Source organism: Gracilinanus agilis, chromosome 2, assembly GCF_016433145.1.
Source record: "Gracilinanus agilis isolate LMUSP501 chromosome 2, AgileGrace, whole genome shotgun sequence".
Lineage (NCBI taxonomy): Eukaryota > Metazoa > Chordata > Mammalia > Didelphimorphia > Didelphidae > Gracilinanus > Gracilinanus agilis.
In genome coordinates this window covers 645,455,257-645,479,439 of record NC_058131.1, presented here as the reverse complement: position 1 = coordinate 645,479,439, position 24,183 = coordinate 645,455,257, and the positions used below count along the sequence as shown (strand labels likewise).

At 38.4% G+C, this 24,183-nt stretch overlaps 1 protein-coding gene across 1 annotated transcript; it reads right to left on the bottom strand.

Moving 5' to 3' along the window:
* Positions 1–1,427: 1,427 nt before the first annotated feature.
* On the bottom strand, positions 1,428–22,904 carry LOC123238235 (cytochrome P450 2C19-like). The gene is made up of 10 exons (XM_044665723.1): positions 22,494–22,904; positions 20,669–20,982; positions 18,218–18,380; positions 15,839–15,988; positions 11,772–11,932; positions 11,262–11,438; positions 8,500–8,641; positions 5,969–6,156; positions 4,692–4,833; positions 1,428–1,956 (listed from the first exon to the last, which is right to left on the bottom strand). Exons 2-10 carry the CDS (start codon positions 20,846–20,848, stop codon positions 1,766–1,768), a joined length of 1,494 nt encoding a protein of 497 aa, XP_044521658.1. The 5' UTR covers positions 20,849–20,982; positions 22,494–22,904; the 3' UTR covers positions 1,428–1,765.
* Positions 22,905–24,183: the final 1,279 nt, after the last annotated feature.

Genomic DNA, 24,183 nt, shown 5'->3' with positions numbered 1-24,183 from the left:
CCTTGCTTGGCATCATTATACTTTCTCAGCCAGAAGTCTGGGTAAGGCAATCTGATTCTCTTTGTATGGAGTTAGGGAGCAGTTTTTGCCTGAGGCTACATTGTAAGTCTCCTGGCTTCTCTGGGGTCCCTTCTAGGGTCTCTGTCTAGCTGTTTTCAGGGTCAAGCCCAGTGGTCCTAGCTGGCTGCCCAGAGCCTAAAACTTGGCCCATGCTTGCTCCTCCACCTGAGGTTTTCCCCTGAGTCTCAGGACGCTGTCACTGTCTCAGCCCCACTCCCGTATCCCAGGTCTGAGCTCTCCAGTCTCCTGGGGTCTCTGGTCTATCTGTTTTTAGGGTTAAGCCCCCATGGTCCTAGCCGGCTGCCCAGAGCCCAGAAATTGGCCCACACTTGCTCCTCCACCTGAGGTTTTCCCCTGAGTCTGAGCTTGCTGCCACTGCCTCTCTCAGCCCCACTCCCATGTCTAAGGTCTGAGCTCTCCAGTCTTCTGGGGTCTCAGGTTTTGCTGCTCTCAGAGGCAAACTCCTAGTGGTGCCAGTTAGCTTCCAAGGAGCTAGATTTTGTTCCCGTGCTTACTCTAACTCTGGTTCACAGCCTTTGATTCTGATACTGTGGGTGGGGTGGGGGAAGGTTGATCAGCTTGAGTTTTGGTGGGAGCTATTTCCCCCCCTTATAGCGTGGAAGTTCCCAAATCCCACGTACCTTTGATATCGTGCCCTATTGTGAAGCCCCTTCTTTCATCTGGATTTGGTTTTTTGTCCTTTGGAGATATGCTGGCGGTCAGTAGTGAGGAGAGTTATAGAGCCCTGCTTCTACTCTGCAGACATCTTCCCAGCACTAGTTTTGGAACATCATTCTAGATCTAAAATTCTGAGATTCACTCCACTTTTAATTAAATAAAATATATAAGATTTCAATTAAATTGAAATACACTTATAAAAATATTTCTTAAAAACTCCAAGTTCATAGATCCCCAGTAAAGACACCCTGAATGCAATCTTCTCATTTTACAAATAAGTAAACTGAGCTCCATAGATGCAAAGTGATTTGCCTAAGCCTCATGGACAGTAAAAAAACAGATCTGGGATTTAAATGCATTGAGTTCAAAGTTAGTACTCTTTCCACTATAAGAAAGCAAGAAGGTAATTAGAGTTATGGCCAGGTAAGCTATGGCAGACCACTCTTCTTTACTGATCTGTCTTCCCCCTCTGATACCCAAATTTTATTGAAACTAGTTGATGACCAAGGCATGTAATTTAACCTGAAAGAATTTATCATAAAACAATGTTTTAAATATGTATACTATGGACATTTTGTAGACCATAATGTAATTAATTACCTATTTTAGGTTCTGGACTCTCTTTGGTGCCATCTCTCTTCTCAAGAGATAACACTAATATTTCTGAAATCAAAACAAGGAAGACAAAATTAGTATAAAATGAAATGTTTATTGTAGAGTACAGACCATAAATACTAAAGAATTCATAGGGACATGGTGTCTGAACTGGTCTTCGAGGAAGTATTTCAAATTGGAGGGATGAGGAGTTGGAGAAAATAGCCAAGGAATAATGGACAAGAGCAAAAACATTGTGGTGGGAAGCCTGGGTGGTGTTGGGGAGAAGGCTTATAATCTATTTTGATTAAGGTAAAAGGGAATAGATAGAAATCAGGCTGGAAAAGTACATTTCAGGCCAAGTAAGGGAATTTTGAATGCCAGGCAAGAGAATGAGTACAATGTGTGAAGGACATAGTGGTGAGGAAGTCCTTTACACGTTCTGGGAAGGTAGGAAGGAGAGCTCATAATAGGGCGGCACATGGTTAAACCCATTGGAAATTGGAGTGACATCAATATCTTTTGGGTCAACAAGAGGCTTCAAGGTAAAATTTTGTAAGATGGTGGTAAAAAAGAGGAACAACTCCATCTGAGCCAGGCTCTCACCAACACATGCCCGTTTTCCTGAAAGAGACAAATGGAAATGATAAGTATAGACTTGAAAGTCATCTAAGACACTATTTCTAGGCATCCTATCACTGTTCTAACTATAGTTAACTATATAGCACTTTAGGATCTATAAAGCAATTTATATTCGTCATCTCATTTGATCCTCAGAACAACCCTGCAATGTAGGTGCTATTATTAACCTCATTTTGTAGATGAAGAAACTGAGGCTGATAGAGGTTAAGTGACTTGCCCAGGATCACATAGCAAAGGCAGGATTTGAACATGGGTCTTTCTGCCTCTAAATCCAACCTTTCAGTGGATCAGGCTCTGGACCAGGAGTAGAAAAGCTGGGTTCAAAATCTATCTCAGACATTTACTACCTATGACCCTGGCAGAATCACTTAACCTCTGGCTGCTTCAGTATCTTCTCGTGTATAATGGGAATAAAAATAGCACTCAGCTCCCAAGGTTGTGAGGATAAAATGATATATTTATAAAGTTCTTTGCAAATCTAAAAGTGCTACATAAATGTCAGCTATTATTATTGTTGTTATTACTGTTATTGTTGTTATATACCACACAAAGTTGCATTCCATGCCATTGACACTGGAGTGAAGGCTGGGTGCATTTTCTGGTCTAAGGACACCAACTGGTACATCTATCCTTATTCTCTGGGTCTTGCTTGCAAACAACAAAACCCTTTTTTTTTTTTTTTTGGTTAATTCAGTCCCTGGCTGACAATTCACATTCCATCATGTTCCCTTCTGAAAACCCAGCCTATGCTCAAATAGGAGAGGAGACCTTTCTAGTTACATTCCCTAAATTAATCTCTCCCATGCCAGAGTAAGGTCTTGGACTTTAAACACAGAGGAAAGGGTTCACTGTCTCAGGACAAGGGCAGAGCAACCCACTCCAGCCCCACTAATCAGGTGCAAGGCTATTATTTATGCCTTTAGAGGAGAAAGATCTGAACCAAGAATAGTGAACATTTCCCCTTTGGTCCCATTCAGTCACACTTTTGGACAGACAACATAGTTCTGGGACCTGCTTCCTGCCCCTTGCTTAGAACATGTCCAGCTATTGGCCTGTTATCATCCCATTTCCTTTCTAATCTGAATTATTAAGCAGTAGGAAAGTGTCCTTAAAAATGCAGCTCAGGGAGCTGCCTCTAAAACTCTCTGCTAGACTCTAGCCCAAGTCTTGGGTTCTCAGTCACTTCTGCAGAGTTTCCATTTTTCCCCTTCCTAGTATAGGAACTCATCTCACTGGCTATTCCTTAGAGGTGAATGCAGAGAGGGTAGGTCTCGAACTGAAATAGTCTACCTTCAATTCTAACTATATATTTGTTTCCTATTTGATTTTTAATGAATAAAATTATCTTTTAAACTTGTTTTTCTTTTTTAATAATAATAATTAACATTTATAGGGTGCTTACTATAAACCAAGTATTTTGCTAAGCACTGTACAATTATTATCTGATTTGATACTCATAAAAACTGTGAGAGGTAGGTGCTATTATTCTCCCTATTTTATACATGAAGAAACTGAGGCAAACAGGTTAAGTAAATTTGCCCAGGGTCACAGAGCTGGTAAACTTCTGAGATAAGATTTGAACTCAGAGCTTCCTGACTCCAGGCTCAGTGCTCTGTCCACTGACCCATTTAGCCATAGTAGGCATTTAACAAAATTCTCCTTTCACTTTTTACTAAGAAGATGGTGAGGGCATCACTACCCTCCCTGGTGGTACTGGCTACATGGGTCTTCACTGAAACAAAGGGAACAGCTTCCAAAGGGAAGGATTGTGGTCATCCAGGAGATCATAGACTTGCCAATCCTTGCTAGTACTTATCTTGTTGTCAATGGGTTCATCCTGGAATGGGAACTCAAACGATAAGGGCAAGATTTTAATCTGTTCTTCTGTTCCAATGGAAGATCATGTCAGTGTGGGCAATTGGGAAAAAGGCTCCAAGCTGGGTCCCTAGATACTCCAAAGGAGCAATGAGTGTGACACTGGATAAGCTCAGACAGAGCCTTAGTGGCAGAAGTATATAAGTGGAATGGTAGCAAGGTCTCTTAGAATGCCCTTCAGACTCACCTAACAGTCATGAATCATTTTGATGTTCTAAATCACGAAAATGTCTGTGATATTGTAAAGTCACTAAGAGAGGACCTTTGGTAGGTAGTGCCTAAGCAATGGGCCATTGAGATAACTCCACCATCTTCCTCAGCTTGCTGAGGTACCAGGGTATGCCCTTTAGGCAGAAATGCTCAGAAAACTATGCCTGAGAGAAGCTCCTGGCTAAGGAACCCTCGCAGGACAGTTTTCAGTCCTTTGGAGGCATTAATGACAGATCTGGAGAGAAGACACAGTAGCCATTGGTTCTCAGCTCTTCCTGCCTTTTAAAAAAACTGTGGCAACTGCCCAAAGTCCCATTGATTTTGTACAACTCTAAGGAAACATTGCTGAAAATAGGCTCCCACCCCTAGTATCACTTCAGATGATAACTTATAGCCCGAGAAATAGTGGAAGGATAAGAAATTATACTTGTCTTATTCCTAAGATTTGGAGGGGAAAGGGGATCTTAGAGATCAACTAGACTAAACCATCATTTGACATTTGATGAAACTGAAGCTCAGAGATGTCAAGGAATTTACTCAAGGTCACACAGGGATTAAATAGCAGCACTTGGATTGGAAGCCAGGTTGTCTAAGATAACGCAGATACAAAAATTTTGAAAAACTTGTCTTGCCTATTGAAAAAGGTACAAAATAGTCGCTTTTCTTAAAGTTGCCACTTTCATCCAGGAAATGGCCTGGGTCAAACTGGTCTGGATTGGGGAACTCTTCATTGTCATACAGAACAGAAGTCAGTAATGGTATTATGGTTGTGCCCTGGAAAGAAAAGAGACAGATAATTCAAATAATAAAATACAAGCCCTGGAATGCTAGAGCTTGAAAGAACCATAGAAATCATCTAGTCCAATCTTCCCCTTGTCTTCTTCCTTTCTCACATTTATAAAAAAGCAAACCAGGAGCCAGAATTGGTTGAGGCCAAGACTAGAACCCTAGTGTCCTGACTCCCAGATTCATGTCAGCTCATTACATCATACCAAGTGGCCCCAGAATCAGTGTGTAGAGAGATAGATTGTTGGCCCCTAGAGGGCAAAACCATGACTAATGAGTAGGAGTTACAAGGAAGGAGATTTCTACTCAATTCAATTCAATAAATATTTATAAAGTGCCTCCTATATGTCAGGCACTGTAGTCTGTAGGTTTTAAAATTAATATACAAGAACTAAGTATTATATTTTTTAAAGTTTATTAATAATAACTAAAGTTTTAAAAAAAGCTAGCTAAAAAGGTGCTAACCCAGCCCAGTTGTGAAAGAAGAGAGCAAGCGAGGTAGAGCCTCAGAACTTATATGAGGGACTTCTGAGGGATGAAGTCCAAAGGTTCGGAATGTCCATTTATATAAGTCTAATGAGAATTTTGACAATTAGACCTTCAGAAGTAGAATGGGCTGCCTCGTTTGGTGGTAAATATACTCTCAGTGGATATGTTTAAGCAGAGGCTAAAGAAGCTTTTGTCTGGGGGTGCAGGTTTAACAAGATGACCTCTCTGTTATAATCCTATGATTCAATAATTTTCTTGGAAGGAGTGTAGATGTTGGAGCTGTAATTAGAAATCATTTCATTAAAGGCAAAAACAATTCAGTGCACGGCAGTGGTGGTACCTAGGACACCCCAACCATGGTTTCAGATGTGCCAGCTGTATGGGCAATTCATCCCACATCCCTGATGTGATTGAAAGGGAAGGTAAGCCCAGTAAAGAAGTATCATAGCAATGGGACTGCAGACGGAGTAGCTGCTGGGACCTCAGACAACTGCCAGAAAAGGCACAAAGATTATGTTTGCTTCAGGAAGGAAAGGTGTCCCCCTTTGCTGATTCTACTGAAACTCCCCAATCATTTGGTGCTAGTTTTGTTTCTCCTCTTTTTATCATACCCAGCATGAGAAACACCTCCTACCTTGGGGATGAGGTATTGCCTGAACTGAATGTCTTGTGTGACTGCATGAGGCAGGCTGGTGGGGACAAGGTCGATGTATCTCTGAACTTCATGGATCACAGCATCGGTGTAAGGCATTCTGCTTCTGTCTTTCATGCAGGGACTTCGGTTTTGGCCAATCACTCGGTCAATTTCTTCACGGATTTTGTCTGTCAACACAGGAATAAGAATTTATGTAAAAAGTGGAGAGAGTTATGACATCACTCTCAATTTCTCTGATCTCTCACCTAGAGTTAAATAAGAAATAAAATGCTACTGAATCTACCCCTTCATGAGAAAATTAAGAGTTACATTTCAGTCTTTTGGGCCAGTCAAGAGTCCATGGGAAGTCCTTATAACTCTCTCCTCCTCAGAGCCCAGATCTCAAGTTGTCCTTGGACAAAAACAGGATAAACAGCACTTGGGTAAGGAAGTCCTAAGGCAGTGGGGCTAGACCTGTGACAGAACTTAATGTTATCAAATTCAGAGGATTCAAGTCATTTATCCACACATCTGGGTATCTGAGAATTCAGATATTCTAGTTCTTTCTAGACTATGGTGGCAAAGCCATGCTGAATCATCCAGTTACTCTGAGTTCTACTGATGAGGGTGGAGAGGATAAACCTAGCCAAAGCAAACCTAGGATTCCTTGTCTTACTGGTCCTCCTTATCTCACTTACGGAAGAACCCAAGGGCTAAATATTCTTATTATGTAACATATATCTTAGATTTCATGGATACCTTTGTTTTAATATCACAGTCATTTTCAGATATACTTCTCCACTACCACCCAGTGGGTTTTCCTTTGAAACAAGGAACAATTTTTTTTTCCTAAACCCTTACCTTCCGTCTTGGAGTCAATACTGTGAGCCAATACAGCAAGGAAGTGTCTGAGGCCAGATTTAAACCTAGAACCTCCCATCTCTAGGGCTGGCTCTCAATCCACTGAGCCACCCAGCTGCCCCCAAAACAAGGAAAAATTTAATCAAAACCAAGAGCATATGAAGCATTCCAAACCAATAGCCTCTAGTGTTTCCACTAAAAGAAGGTGCATTTCTTCATTACTCCTCGAGATGAAACTGGTTGTTACTATTCCATTGCACTTAGTTTTATTTCAGTGTTCTTTTCAGTTCTTTTATTTTAACTCTAATAGAATGAATGTGATAAGAGCTGAATATCTGAGAAACAGGTGGTTCAACCTACCAATAAAATATATTATCTACAAGAAGAAGTAAAGGAAGGCCTAAATAAGTAGAGAAAAAGTTAGAGTTCTTGGATGTCAGCTCAGTATAATTTTTAAAATCCAATATTACGTAAACAAATTCGGAGAAAAAGATTTGTTTAGCATGGCTTCAGAAGACAAGTGGGAAAAATAAAGAAAGAAACAAACCTTTCCAACAACCAGAGGCATATAAAAATAGAGTAGTCTGCTTCAAAAGGTAGCCTTAAAGCAAAAGTTGGAGGATCACTTGGTTGAAGTGCTGACCTCCAAGATCCCTACCAACTCTGAGATTCTGTGACTATGAAAATGAAATACTACCTATCCCAAATATTGTCTTTGTTCTTAGGCTATTTCATTGCCTCTACCTGAGATGCCCTCCAACCTTCTCTTCTATCTTCCCTTGGCTTCATCTCTGCCTGTTGAAATTCTATTTATATCTAAGTTCAATGCCTTCGCCAAGCCTTGCATGATTTCCTCTTCCACAGAAATGATCTCCCTCCTTTGACCTCACACTTTGTAGAACTCAGTCATCATCTAGTACCTTATTTCAGAGTTTTTCCCATGTAAATCTATATATAGATATGTATCTATGAGATTTTAAGCTTTTCGTGGGTGAAATTTGCATCTGATTTGTAGATACTAATGAGTAATCATAAGAGGAATAACTGTGTATGTACAGATCTCATCTATGAGATTGTAATCTTATTGGTGAGAATTACATCTTATTTATAAGAAATAATGAATAATCACAATAGGAACAACTCATGAAATTAATAGCATAGGTATAGTATAATACACACACAAACATATATGGTTATGTACATATATATACGTGTGTATAGTATAATAGGTAAATAGCACAAGGCATAGTAAAAAAGAAGGCTGGTCCTTGAATTCTAAATTCAAGTCTTGCTTCTGACACATACTGGCTATATGGCCCTGGACAAGTCACATAACATCTCAGAGTACCAGGTAACTCTCTCTCACTATAAATTATAAATGAGTTTCTAATCTACATTTGTGCCTATGAAGTGCCTCATACTAATGAAACCACAGTCCTGGATCCCCTCATCCCTTTATTTTCAAAAAAATCATAATTTAGTTCTTTACCAGTCAACAAAGTGGTGGGATGGATAGGCAGGGGATGCACTTGAAGACACAATAACTACAATTAAAGTTGTTAAATGTCAATAAAATTTTTCCATGCAGAGTCTGCACAGGACTGGCCATGAGCCTCTTTCCTCCCAACTTTTATTCTCAATTTCATTCTATATATTATCTGTCCACTTACCTACTATCTGAGGGTGCTTCAGCAGAAGCAGGAAGCCATATCTCAGGGTGGTGCTAGTTGTCTCTGTTCCTGCTCCAAAGAGATCAATAGTGGTAGAGACCAAGTTCTCAATGATAAATTCAGATTTTGGATTTTGCTTTTCCTAGGAAAGATTTGACACAATTAGTTGAAAAATCTATTAATCAAATTAGATCTGAGCTACACAAAATGGAATGGAGCAGGGAGATGTTAAATAGGCAGTTAACTTGGCTAATCCAGATATTCCATAGTCTCCTCTCCCTCCTCAAATATTTAGTGAGAAAATTAGGTAAATAGTATTAAGCATCTTATTAAATTTGGAGTAAAATGATGACATTTATTTAATGCTGCATATGAGGTACTTTCAAATGCTTCATCTTACTTGATCCTCATTAAAATTTGGTAGGAGAGGCAGCGTGTCATAGAGGATGGAGAGCCAGCCTTGGAGTCAGGAAAACAGTTTAAATCTGGCCTCAGACACTTTTTAGCTACGAGACCCTGGCAAGTCACTTAACTTCTTTGCCTCAGTTTCCTCATTTAGGAAATGGAGATAATAATAGCAGTTACCCCTTGAGTGATTGTGAGGATCAAATGAGATACTAGGTATAAAGTGCTTAGCATAGTGCCTGGCAGAAAGTAAGTACTATATAAATGCTTATTATTTTTTATTATCATTGCTCCTGAGTGATCCTTGGTCATATCTCAGAAGATCAAATACCAACAGGTTGGCCAAAAAAGTCTTAGGCTCAGTTAAGAGAGTTGGGTTCTAACCCCTAAGCTGACACTATCTTTAGGTCTCTGGTTTCTTTTCTGTAATTTGGAGTTGATCTCTAAGTTAATTTTTCCAGCTCAAACAGTCTATAAATCTATGAAATTTGGGCACTGGACTCCACCTCATCACAGCCTCAATTTCAGTAAAAGATGAATGAGACTTCCTTTAGGACCTTGGACATTCTCCCTCCTCTGCATCTCCATTTTCTCCTCCAAAATAAAGGGATTGTGCTGCATGATTCCTCTGCCAACTCTAACATTATTTTAAGGATACCTGTGTGTGTTGGATATGTGCATATGAATGGCTTCAAGTCTTCCTTTAGTCTCCACTCCAAAATTTATATATTAAGTTCCAGCAGCCTCTTCCTTGGTTTTCAGAAGGTGACCAAGGTAGAAATATTTATAGCAGTATAGTATACATGCAATGCCCTCACACTGCCATTTGACAGTGGAAGGTAAGATTCACATTTTAAAATGTCTTACTTCTAAGATTTGTATTCACTGTACAGTATTCATGGTACTATAGATTTTGTGTGTTATGAAAAGTTTTATTGAGATGTTAGCACAAAAGGTCACAGGATTCTTGGGAAATTGCTAGTGAGAAAAAATTTTTACATGCTCCTGATTTCATTTTGTGTGCCATTTTTTAAAGGTTATTTCATGGTTACTCTGCTAGAAAAGGAGCATGTTATCAAAACTAATTTTTTTTATCAAGAATTGAATGCTGAAAAGCATATTTTCAACAATCTCTAGTGAAAGATTACAGTTTTTGGTGGTTGTGGGAAACTACTTTATTTCCCTTAGGTTCAATCCCTCATCATTCAAGATTTTTACTTTTGAGTCATTTTTTAGGAATGTTATCTCCATGACTATATGTGCATAGAGATAGAGATAGATTAGATAGATATAAATATACACATATGTGTGTATGTATTCTTACAAATATCTATATATACCTGTGTGTGAGTGTGTGTGTGTGTGTGTGTGTGTGTGTGTGTGTGTGTGTGTAGGTAAGTAGGAGGGTAGGTAGGTAGATAGGTAGGTACATGTCTGTCCTGGGAAGGTTTTTTGGAAGATAAGGGCAAAGCAAACTATGACTTTAGCACCTAGTTAGCAATAGTAATTAATTAAACTGGGGCTTCCACATAGTATATTTCCTTTTTCTGATGGAAGCTTCCTCAAGAATGGCTTGATGGTATCCCCAGGTCTCTACCCACAAAACTGAGTTTCTTTCTTCTGATATAAAAAAAGTATCAATTCATCACTGTCCCACATCCAAAAGTAGTTTGGGTGTTGCTTACACAGAGCCCAATTGGTGGCACTGGTCTTGGGCGCAAAGATGCTCCATTACATTCTGGTAAGAGGGATCCTGTTGGGTTTCTTAAATCTAAATCTATCATGGTATCTTTCACAGTTACCAGGATCTTGCTAGGTTGTCTTCAATCTCCATCTGCTTTATATGTGTGTGTGTGTGTGTGTGTGTGTGTGTGTTCAATCTTGTACATACCTATTCCTCCCCCATCTCCCTCATCTGAATGCAAACTCCTTGTGGGCACAAATTGGTTTTGTATTTCCTTATTTCCACAGGCACAAAATTAGCATTTAACAAATATTTGTTGACTAAGTGATGTAAATGTTTCTTGAGATAGATTATGTCAAGGGGTTTGTGAAATTTAAATGGGAAAACATTAGATTTGTATTTTCATTAGTTTCAATCTGAAATTTAGTATTTCCTTCAATTTTTTTAAAAATATGATTTTAAGGAAGGCGTCTTCAGACTTTACCAGACTGCCAAAGGGGTCCACAGAACATAAAGGCTAAAAACCCCTGTTCTAGATTGAATCAATACTCATTTGCTGTTATTTGCACGTGTGTGTGTGAGTGCCATTGGGAAGAATGCTTCCCTAGCTCCCTATACAGGAGGCAGATAATCCATGATATCTGAACAGCAGATTTGTTGCTCCCAACTCTACCTGCTCCATTTTCATCAGGAAACAGTCAATGAAGTCCCGAGGGTCATTAGGGTCCAGGGTTTCTTGATGCTCCTTTACCCTCTCCAAAACGAAATCATTCAGTGCACAAAAGTTTTTAATTGCTTTATGATGAATTCCTGGGAGATGATGGATTAGAGATGGGAAAAGATTGTAGATCTAAAAAGGAGAACAAATCATACATTCAGAAGAGAAAATGGACTGAGTAAGAAGTCGCTGGGATGAAGAAAGGGACAAACTCCTTTCGCAAAATAGCCACCTTTCTTTTCATTTACCCCAACTTGTAAAATGATTTTAAGTTCCAATCTCTGCCTCCGAGAACTTCCTTAATACTTTATTGGAGTAGTGAATAGAGCACTGGACTTGAAGTCAGAATGACTTGGGTTCTACTATGACCTCAAACACTTAAGCAGTTGGACTCAGTCAAATCACTTACCTTTGGTCATCCTCAATTTTCTGATATGTAAAATGGGAGTAAGAATTTGACCATACCTGTATCCATGGGGAGCTGAGAATTTGGAGGTTTTCATTTAAATACTCCATTAAAGTTAGAAATTTCTTGTCTTGATATTCAAAACGTTTCTGGAAAACAACTGAGCAGATGACATTGCAGGGAGCACACCCAAAGATGAATGTGGGGTCACAAGGCAATCCTAAGGAATGGGAAAGATGAAGATAGAGACAAACTTTAGTATTAGGTTAGAATTAATTTTCATTGAAACTATAAGAGAAGGTTTGCTTATTTTAGTAGTAATTGCCCCTTGAGTATTTTGCTGAGACTTCTAGCCAATGTAGATTATATTTTAGCTGATGCTGTTAGAGTTATAAGCACTTTATAAGTTTAATTATCAGGTGACATTAGTTGCTACTAGATTGATTTTATCAATGAAAATAATCCAGATCTGTAAAGTCTATAAGATTAAAAATTAATATCTAAATACTCTGAGTATTATATTTAACAAGATTTATTAATAATAACTTGAAGTAAAAGAAACTAAAAAGACAAAATTAAAGCCTGAGCAAATCCAGCTTTCCCATGCAGGAAAAGAGAGCCAGAGCAGAGTTACAGCAAACTTATAAACAATACACAAGCACACGAAAGGGATGCTGGAAGATGTAGTTCAAAGGTACAGAAGTTCTATTTATACAAGACCCAATGGGATACAAAGAAATATTATTTTAAAAGTCCATGCTTTCAAGGTGCTTATGAGTGTAGGAGACAATTGAGGACACAAATAGGCACACATAACATATTTATATGCATATAAATGCATATATACACATGGTGAAAGATCGTCTTAGAGGGCAGCTAGGTGGCACAATGGATAGAGTGCCAGGTCTGAAGTTAGAAAGACTCATCTTTCTGAGTTCAAATCTTGCTTCAGACCCTTACTAGCCATGTGACCCTTGGAAAGTCACTCAACCCTATTTGCCTCAGTTCACTCATCTATAAAATGGGCTGGAGAAGAAAATGGCAAACTATTCCAGTATCATTGCCAATAAAACTCCAAATACTGTCACAAAGAGTTGGACACAATTGAAATGACTGAACAACAAGAAAAATCTGAGAAGACATTAATAGCTGGTATTAGGAGGGATGGAAAGACCTCTTGATGAAGGAAGCATGTGAGTTGAATCTTGAAGAAAGTCAAGGATTCTCTTAGAGGTGGAAGTGAAGAGTAGCCTTGTCTGTGAAGAAGAGAAAGAAGGACAGAATGGCTAGATAATAAAGGATGTGAAAAAGAGGAAAGCGCAAGAAAATTAGAATAGCAAGGGCCAAGGTTGTAAATATCTCTTAACGATATACAGAGGAGTTTACTTTTGATTCTAGAGGTAATGGGGAGCCATTGGAGTTTACTGGATAGGAAGAAATCCCAAGGTCCTATCTCTGCTTGCAGAAAATCATTTTGGCAGCTACATGCAGGATAGATTAGGGTGGAGAGAAATTTGAAGGGGAGCTATTAATTAAGAGGTTATTGCAGTAGACCACATGAGAGGTAACAAGAATCAAAAGTAAAGTAATAATGAGATGAGACATATGTGAGCTATATTTATAGATTACGAGGGTACAATCAATAAGACTTGGTAACTGATTGTATATGAGGGGTAAGGGAGACTGAAGAGTCACAAATGACACTAAACTTGAGTATCTGAAAATAGGGAAGTTCAGAGAAGGCATGTTTTTTTTGTTTGTTTGTTTTTATGAGGGGAGGGATGATGAGTTTTGTTTTAAACACGTTAAGAGTTTACCTATGGGAAATCCAGACAGTTGGTGATATGGAACTGGAGTTTAGGGAGGAGACTGGATATATAGATATAGTCAACTCTCAACATTCACATGGTCAGCTTTTGCAACTTCAAATATTGGCATTTTATTTGCAACCTTTTTTCACTTTTCAATTGGCAATCATGCACATTTGCAGCTAAGCACAGTCCTATTAGGTATGTACTTCACCAGTCTTGTTTGCCCTATCATTGTAAAGAGTTCCCTGTGCTTTTATTGCATTTTCAATGTTTGTCTTTAAAATTCAAGTTTTGTATTTAATTATGCCTCTTAAGCATGGTAATAGTCCTTTGGACTCTTAGATAATGTTGAGATCTTGCCAGTCTTGGTGTCTGCTGACTTGCCAGATTTGGTGTTTTGCCAGCCCTGGTATCTGCAACTAAAGGTTTTCTGGGGGCAGCCAAGGAAGAAAGATTTACAGAAGTATAGTATATAGTACAATGTCGTCACACTGCCATCTGACAGTAGAAGGTAAGATTCAGGTTAAACAATGTTTTAGTGTTACAGAATTTTTTTTGATGAACAATCTTTATGGCACTATGGATTTCTTGTATTATAAAAAGTGAATATCATCCGAAATAGATTTTTAAAATTGATTTAGCACAAAAGATCATATAATTTTAGGGAATTACCAGCAAGAAAAAAGGTTTTCCATGTTGCCAATTTTATTTTGTGCACTACATTTTATAGGTTATTTCATAGTGACTCTGTTAGGAAAGTGCATATTAACAGAAATAATATTTTGTTTCAAAGAATTGTATACAGAAAAGTGTATTGCTGGCATTTTCTAGAGCAAGATTGTGGTCATTTAGTCCAGGGTTTACCTGAAGCAGAAACTACTTCAAGTTCCCCCAGTAATGTCCTTCAGTGTGGGAAGTGGAGAAGCTGCTTGACACCAATTCCTAGAGGTCTCTTTTCATGTAGAAGCATCTCCACCTTGTGGACTTTCAAGAGATTGTATTCAACCAACAGAGAAGAATACAGATATCCAGTGTGTCATTTCATAGGATCATGAGACTTAGAGATGCAGAGGAACTTAGAGAATATCTAGTGCTATTCAGTACTTTACAGAGAGAGAAGCCCAAAGAGGTTGCTAATTCATCCCAGATCACATTAAAATTTTGTTGTTATTTTGGTTCAGTTCTGTCTGACTTTTCATGACCCATTTGAGGTTTTCTTGGCAAAGATACTGGAGTGGTTTGCCATTTCTTTCCCCAGCTTATTTTACAAAGGAGAAAAGAGGCAAACAGAGTTAAGTGATTTGCCCAGGGACACAATGCAAATAAGTGTCTTAGGCCAGATTTGAACTCATAAAGATGAGTCTTCTTGGTTCCAGAGCTGGTGCTCTAGACACAGCACCATCTACTTGCCCCTATTTTAAATAGAGGAGATCAGATGATTGGAATTCAGATTCTCCGACTTCAAAATGAGCACTTTTCTTTTTTACTATGAACATAACTAAGACCAAAGATATTTTTTGAGGGCAAGGGGAATATTTTAAAACTTCTGATTTGTTCACAAGGAGGTAATACTGGAATATGAACATTACTGCATACCATTCTGCACCAGGTGGCAGCTATGGAAATGAAGAGCATTGTACCTAGCAGAAAATAATCAGCTTCTATAAACCACACAAATCCCAACCTATAAAAGGATGAAGGTCATGATGTATGCACATGTTCTAAACTTCAGATGTGATGATAATATTCTAATATTTTAGGAAATTGGCTCCTTACAAAATATTCTAGAGCAGATCATTTCATTGATTAAGATCAAAATGTAGCATTAAACAGTGCTCTGGAACTTCCCATCCCCAAAATACACATGCTCTCTCTTTGTAGTTAAGGGAAAAATCATTAATGCCTAGAATTCAAGGTAAGTTATGTTATCTCCCAATTAAAATGTGTGCTCTCAAGAGCAAAGACATTTTGCAGGGCCAGAAGGGTGATATTTTTAATTTAGCAAAGTACCTAGAACATAGTAGGCATATTTAATCAATGCTTGTCTACTGACTTCCCACCACATTCCGCCCCCCCTAGAAATTCATTGTGAACTTTACAAGTGCTTTTTGCACTGTGACTGCCTCCTCCCTAGCCTCCACCCTCCAGAGCTTCCAGAGAATACTACAGGATTTAAAGGAGAAGAGTTGAAAAAGTTACACACCCAGGGTGGGTGTTGATTACAGTAAGTCCTTTGGATCCAGCCTTGGTCTGTATGAGTCATTAGAGAAACAAGATTTGTTAATATTAATGATGAAAAGTTAGCAGATACCAACCATTCGTGTTTTTTAATGCCTCGACCAGGCACTTTGCTTCTTCTTGGACTTGCTCCTCGATGCTCCTCTTCCCCATACCAAAATTCCTCAGTGTCATGAGGGAGAAGCGACGGATTTGCTTCCATCTCTCTCCATTACTGAAAAGCAGTCCTATAAGAGGGCATAAAGAGAGAATAGAAAAAATGTTCTTGCACTGAATTCTGAGAGTAAGGTAAATGGATAAGAAAATATAGACCAACTCTAGCAAATGTGAATAAAATCACCTCTAGTTTCAATAGCTTCCTCTGCCCCTCAGAGTCCATACTAACGAGCTTGTGGCCCATATTCCTGGTTCTAGGAGATTGTTTCCTTCTCTCTCATCATTGTTTGCCCCATTCCTTATGTCCCACACCAGACTCATCTACCACCACGGTCACCTTGAGCAGCCCTACAACCTCATCCTCCTTCTGCTGAGAAGAGGCCAACAAGCTTAAGTCCAAAATGGATTTAGGTTGTCATTAAAGGCCTTAGAATAGGTTTGGAAAACACTAGTCTTATTTCTCTATTTCTGCATCTTTTGGATCAGAGGACCAAGAGGATTTTGATGCCTTTTGAGGAAGGTTAAAGTCCTAATCTTCTCAGACTGTACTGGGATCAAAGAAAGGAAACTTGTTTTTTATATTTTGTGGGTTACCAGATTTGTGGATAAAAGGAATACTCTTCACATTGTATAACTGAATTTTTACAAGGGTTTCATGCTATCTCCATGGACAAGAGATAGCAGAAAACATTGGTTGGATTGTCAGTAGATAAGTTCCTGGTAGACCCAAAACATATAGAATGGATGGAGGAGACTGATATGGATACCTATCTCAACTCTGTGAGTATATTTCATGGCTTTGTCCCAAGCCCTTTTCCCTTTTTTTTTTTTTTCTCTCCTTTATTAGTGATCTCATTAGCTCTCCTAAACTCAATGATCTGTGATCTTAATGCAGCTGATTTCCAGAGCTACATATCTAGCCCTCAGGCTCTCTCCTGAGCTCAGACCCACATCAACAGTTATTTGCTAGATATCTCCTCTTAAATATCTCATAAACATCTGAAACTAAAAATGTCCAAACAGAATTCAATTATCTTCTACTACAAACCTATTCCTTTCTTATTTCTGTTGAGGGCACCACCGTCCTTTTATGTTATTTTCCCAGGTTTACAATCCTTGAATCAGTTCTTAATTCCTCACTCTCCACTCTTCTGGCAACTAGGTGGTAGTGTGGATAGAGCAGTGGGCCTAGAGTCAGAAGACCAGTTCAAATCCAACCTGGGAAAATGACAGGGTGTGACCCTGCGCAAGATACATAATCTCTGTTTGCCCCAGTTTCCTCAACTACAAAAATGAGGAGATTATCACGGAGCTCCCAGGGTTGTTGTGAGGATCAAATGAGATAATATTTTTCAAGCACTTGGCATAATGCCTGGCACATAGGTGCCTAATAAATGCTTGTTCCTTTTCTTTCTGATTCACCCCATCCCTATCCAAACAATCATCAAGTCTTGTCTGGTCTGACCCTCTCAAAATATGTTGTATCTTCTCTTCACTCACAAAGCCACCATTCTAATTCAAGCACTTAGTACCTCTGATCTGGAGGATTAAAATAACCTCTACCTACTTCCTTTACTCTCCTTTATGATCCCAAATCCACACAGCTGCCAAAGTAATATCCTTAAAACCCAGATCTGACTAGATTTCTCCCCTCTTCTCTAAGCTCCAGTAGCTCCCTATTGCCTTTGGGATCAAAATTTCTTCTACTTGGCATTTAAAGCAATTTAAAACTTGATTCTAATCTACTTTTCCAGTTTTACTGCCCATTATTCCCTTTCACACACTATAAGGTCTAACCAAAATGGGCTTCTTGTTTCTCAAACATGACAGTCTATCTCTTGTCTCTGTGGTTTTGTATGGGTTGTCTCCCATGCGTAGAATATTTTCCTTCTAATCCTCCACTTCTTAAAACCCTTACCTTCCTATAAGATTTACTCTCACTGCCACCTCCTACAAAGTCTTCCCTGATTCCTTCAGGAGCTAGCACTTTTCTCTAAATCCCAAATTACTTTGTACTTTTTGCATAGGTTTTGTATTTATTTGTCTATGTGAATCTCCCCTCCCATCTCCATCCTACTTGGTAGAAAGAATATAAGCTCCTTGAAGAGGATTAGGGACTATTTTAGTTTTTGGCTTTGTATCTTTCATGCTTGGGACAGCATCTGACATTCAACAGGCACTTAGTAAATATTGCTTTATTTGAATTTATGTCAATTTTTTTTCCTAATTTTTCAGGATGCTATTTTTCCACATCCCTAACTTTCTCTGAATTCTTTGCCCTATATCAGACAGGAACATACCCAATCCTTTGTTAATGGTTTCAGATATTGGGAAGCTTCCTCTGCCAGCAAATGCATCTCCATTACCAATCAGAGCTTCCTTGACTGCCTTATGTCCATGTAACACAACAGCACGCTCAGAACCCAAGTACAGAGTGAATACTGAACCATAGGTTTTTGCCAACTGCCAAAAGAGAAGAAGGAAATTTGGTGAATTTGATGGTAAACAGCATAGATTGCCACTGCCAGTCTCATAGGGGAAAATTTTAACTCATTAATTGCTTCATCACAACATTTTTGATATTTACATCACAGACCTCTTCTTTTTTTTTTTTTTTTGTCTTCCACATTTCTCTCTATCTTCTTTCTTTTTGCTAGAGAAAGTAGAGAACTTTCTTTTTTTACCAAGAAAATGGTAGGCCTTTCATTTACCATGAACTACTTTTTTTCCTTTTCTTTTCATCTCAAAGTCCATTAACATCATCTCTGGAACTCTGTCCTTCTTTCTCCCAGTCTCTGAAAATCAGATGTTCTTGTCAAAACCAAATTCTCTATAGGTTCCCTTGACTCCATTCCTTTCTGTTCTCTCTAGCAGACTGCAATCTCAATTGGTCTCAGCCTCAAATCTTTCCTCACTCCATTTTACCCTCCTCTCAGTGTCTAAAGGGATTTTCCTAAAGTGTAGTCTACCCATATTAACCCTTTACTCAGTATACTTCAGTGGCTCCCTTTTATCTATGAGATCAAATATAAAGTCTTTATTTAGCATGTAAAGCTTTTCACAACCTGAACCTTTATACCTTTTAAGTCTTCTTATACTTTGCCTCTCTAAACACACGCTACAATTCATCTGCATTGGCCTACTTGCCATCCTTCATAGTACATTTCCTGACTTGATGCATTTGAAGTAATTTTTCCCATTCCTGGATGTTCTCCTCTTTCCCTCTGCCTCCTGGCTTCCCTGGCTTCCTTTAAGACTCACCTCAAATCCCACCTTCTGTAGGACTCCTTTCCAGTCTCATCCCTTCTTCACCAGTCACTGTTAGGGCCTTCCTTCTGAAATTGCTTTCCATTGATGATATATATATATACAGATACATTTATATAGGTATATATCTATTCTCTTCCTCACTTCTTTCTCTCTGTCTCTGTCTCTGTCTGTCTCTGTCTGTCTGTCTGTCTGTCTGTCTGTCTCTCTCTCTCTATCTCTCTCTTTCTCTCTCTCCCTCTCTCTCTCTCATTACTTCCCTGTCTCTCCCATAGGATGTGAGCTCTTTGACCTTAATAGAAATTTTTGATCAGATCAATTGATTGAGCTCTCCTCTTTGGTGGGTATTTCATAATCATAGGACCATAGGTTTAATGCTGAAAGGATCTTAAACATTACTTAATGCAATTATAATTTTAGATATTCAATTCAATTCAACGAACAGTTCTTAAGTTTATATTTTGTGCCAAGTTCTGTGCTAGGCACTAGTTCTCTTTAGAGAGAGGTCTCTGGAGGAACACAAAGACTCTGGAAAGAAGCTGACATATAGAGGAGTTGGTACCTTAATCAATTTGGCTTCTTCCTCTGTCAAATTTTCTGGCATGCTCCTCCCCCTTTAATATTCACATCTGGGCATAATCTAACCACCAAACACTTTCCACACCCCATACATTTTCTCTGGGTTGAAAAGAATTGGGGGAGAGAGCTGCAAATGGTATAGCATGTTGTCTTCATAATATGGCCACAGGGATAATCCTTTGGTTGTGAAAGTGAAAAATGACTTAAGAATGGATTTCATCTTGTTAATATTAGACTCCAGGGCTTAGGGCATTATTATTATAAATAAACCAATACCACCCCCACAAAAAAAACCTCAAAATCATTTATCCAAGTTCTGCCTCCCAACTCCCAATAGTTCATTGTTTAGAGCCCCATTTGTATAGGTCAACTTGACTTTCAAGACACTTCAAGGAATTTCCCCTTGGATGAAACTGGGGGACTCTCACTCATTTGAACTGAGATATATATCTTCCCTCAGTAAGAGAACTAATTCTCTATCTTTTCTCTGGTATATTCTAAACTATATAATCAGATTTCTGTTTGTTATTAGATTGGATAAATGGGTTATTTGTTGTTGTTTATTCTGTGTGATGGTCTTTGTATAACTATTATTTGGTAAAAGTAAAGTAAGTCTTTGGATATAGCTTGGTGCACTTATTCTCTGTTATAGAATAATAATCAGCAACACAACTTGAATCTAAATCTATTTCCCTAGATTAAAAATAATTAAGGGGGTGGATGGATATAATTCTAACTCAGTACACCTTCCATGAAGAGAGCAAAGCAGCTAGTCTTGTAGCTATCTCTTTTCCTGGTAGGAATCGGAGGACTCTAAAAGTATCTAATTATATATCCCTGTAAGCCACATTTCAACAAACTATGTGGACACATATAATATACACGGGCTATTTATAAATGCTTACCTGGCAAAAGGATTTGTTGATATTCTTAGTATCTAATTGCAGCAGATTTCCAATAATTGGAAGAGGAGTAGGTCCAGGTGGGAGTTTGCCTTTTCCAAAGCCCTTTCTCCATGCCGAAATGAGTAGCAGACATGACACACAGAATATCAGACCAAGAGCAGTGACCACAGATGGGCCCATGGCTGTTTTCCTTACTGCTAAAATGACAGAGTTTAGAATCCAAAGCTTATGGATAACACACAGGAGATCAGCAAGCAAACAATTCCTTAGTTTCCTGGGCAATTATGGTTTTACTTCCTTTGGACTTTGACCTGCTATAAAGACAAAGAAGAAAAGAGCCCTTGATTTGCTCTAAATAATTTTCATTGGAGAGCATAGATATATAGTTAATGGCATGGTATCAAACTGGTCCGAGAAATAATCACTTGTTTCCTGGTCATTTTTGAATGAAAAAGTTATTTATTTATTTATAAGAAACTATTGAAGCAGGTTCTAGCTAGAGGTGGTAGCCAACAGATAAATTAAAAAAAATCAATCTTTATTAACATCTATTGTTTTTATTGTCTTCCCTTCCTCTCCTCCTCAAAGAGCCATCCCTTATAACAAAGAATATAAAAGGGAGCAAGAGATCCATTCAGGAAAACCAACCAGCACATCAACCAAGTCTGACAGTATATGCAGTGTTCCATAGCTTAAACTCTGCAAAGAAGGGAAGGAGGATTTCTTTTTCCAGAGCCAGGCTTGATCTTTATAATTACACAGTTTTCAGTCAAGGTTTTATGGTTGCTGTTCTTTCTATTTACATTGTGGTAGTCATTATGTATATTGTTTTCCTGATTCTGCTTACTTCATTTTGCATGATTTCATATCACCCTATGCTTCTCTGTTATCATTTCTCATAGTTATCATTCCTGGAAGTTCATTGATATTCAATTTCAGCATGTATCACAACTTGTTAGCTATTGCCCAATCAGACGTCTGTTTTGTCTCCATTCCTTTATTACAACAAAAAGTGATGCTATAAAATGGTTATGTAATTGGCATTCTATTAGAAGAATGAAACCTCAAAACTGTCCCCAGTGGCTATGGATCCTTATAAAAGGTGATATTTGTTTTTTTTATGGAAATCTTAAAAATCATTCTCATGATTAGTTTCTTTTAAAAATAAATTTTATTAATGTTTTGTCACCTAGATTTTCCTGCCTCCCAGAAAACAATCCCTTACAGTAATTTTTAAAAGGAAAAAGAAGGAAAGCATCATGAAGGGATGATCATGACAATCCAATCAAAATGATGGATACATAGGGGGAAAAATCTGAAGTTTTATGCAATATTCCACTTCTATGGATACCTCCTCCAACTCCGGAAAGAAGGTAGGGGTGGTGTTTTCTCCCTATCTTTTTGGACTCAGCCTGTTTTTTTTTTATAATTTTGAGATATTCATCTTCTAATCTGTTTCATGTTTGTCCTTTTTATTTCCATTGATGTCTTCTGTTTAAATGAATGCTTTAGTGGGGCACAACGTTTAGGGAATATTGCACACACAATCAGACATGGAGACATGAAACAACTTGTCCTAGGTCACATAGTTTTCCTGACTCCAAAGGCAGCCCTACCTTCAATTTCATCTCATTAGATTTACGGTGTTCTTTTTATGCCATTGGGGAGGTGGAAGGGGGAACACTGTAGCCATAGAAAGGAGTTGTTATTGATCTAAGATTCTTCTTTAAAAACAAAAACAAAAACTGGGGACAGGAGCTTTGGAGTTTTGTGCAAGGAGTAGCAGAAGTCATCACTTACCATTTCCTTTTAAACTGAGACTTACCCAGAGTCACCGTGGTACATGAACAGGTAGAGATGCGAACAAAATACCTCTGACTCCAGATTCAGAGAGCTTTCCACTGTAGCACCCGTGAGCCGCTCGCTCTCAAGAAAGGGATGTTGCTGCGGATATCACAATCTCTTGTGAAGGCGGGTTCTCCTCCTCACTCCTGCACTGTGTCTGGGTTCCACACAGACTTTCTACTAATGCAGCCTGCTAAATAGCGGCCAATCTATTTTTTTTTTTCCCCTCAAGATCTGGCTTCACTGGCTTTGCTTTCACTTTTTTCTCCTCAGTCTCCACTTCCTTATCAAGTTTCCGGATTCCTGGAGGACTTACACATCCCGGAATTTCGACCAATAGGACTGAGCTTGCCTTTAATTGACCCTAATCCCAGATTTTTAAACAGTTGTATCCTGCAGTCTTACATCTAGGCAAAACAGGAGAGGGGAGAGAATTTGGAAGAGAGAAGGGAGGGGTGTTGTTCATTTATTTAAGTCATACTAGCTTCCACATTCAATTGAATAAATTAACTTCCCAAACAACTACTGGGACCTCCAGGTGGCGAAACCTTGAGCTAGTTCATGGTATTGTAATGGAAAGAACCCTGGACTCTAATCCATAAATCTCAGACTTTTAAAGGAATTTAGTGGTTACCTGTCACAACATCCCTGGCAAAAACTCATTCATCCTCTTCTTGAAGACTTCTATTGCTAGAGAAACCACCACCCCTTCTTCTTTTTTAGATAGTTCTAATTGTTAGGAAGTTTTGCCTGTCCTCCATAGTTTCATGTCATCTTCAAATCTGATAGATTTATATGCTTTCTTCTCAGTAGTTGATAAAAATGTTGAACAGCTCAGGATCAAGGATAGATCCCTGGGATATAGGACTAGTGACTTCCTTTCTAGGTAACATATTCCTATTAATGATTACTCTTGGCTTAGAATCATTGGAGCATTCGAGCATTTCTAAACTTAACTATGGTGTCTCCTACCCCACATCTTTCCATCTTGTCTCCAAGAATAGCATGAGGTATTTTATTAAATATAAATATATGTTGACTTTCTTTCACCATCCTGGGTTGTAACTTTGGAGTCATCTGCTATTCTTTTTTCTTTTTATTTTACACTTAAGCACCAAAAGCAAACAAGCATTTCCATATACAAAGTATAACAAAAAAGATAATGGCATATGGTTACACAAATTTCAATTACATGCTGCTTCCTTTTTAAAAGTACACAAAATGATACTTTTAAAGCTTTACTGCTTTCTTTTGTAACTTCTTTCTGTTATCTTCTGTGTATTTTCTTTTAGATGACATTTTTAAGGGAGAGGAACACTATCACTTCTACATTATCTCCTCAATTCCTTCTCCTAGCTCACTAAAAGAACAAAATCCTTGTAACTTTAGGCATAGTTATGCTAAATGAATCCACAAATTGGCCCTGTCCAAAAATGTCTCATTCTATATCTTGAATCCATTAGTGTTCTGTCAGGAAGAAGGATGTTGGCTTCATCATTTCTCTAAAATGTTGATTGTTACTATATAACATATTTTTACTGTATGAAATGGAACTTTGGAGAGAGCAGTTTCATTTGCATGATGTTAGAAAACAGACTGCAAAGGACAACAAGTGGAAATAGTAAGTACCATCAGCATACCACACTCTGATTTAGTTCATGCAAATCTTC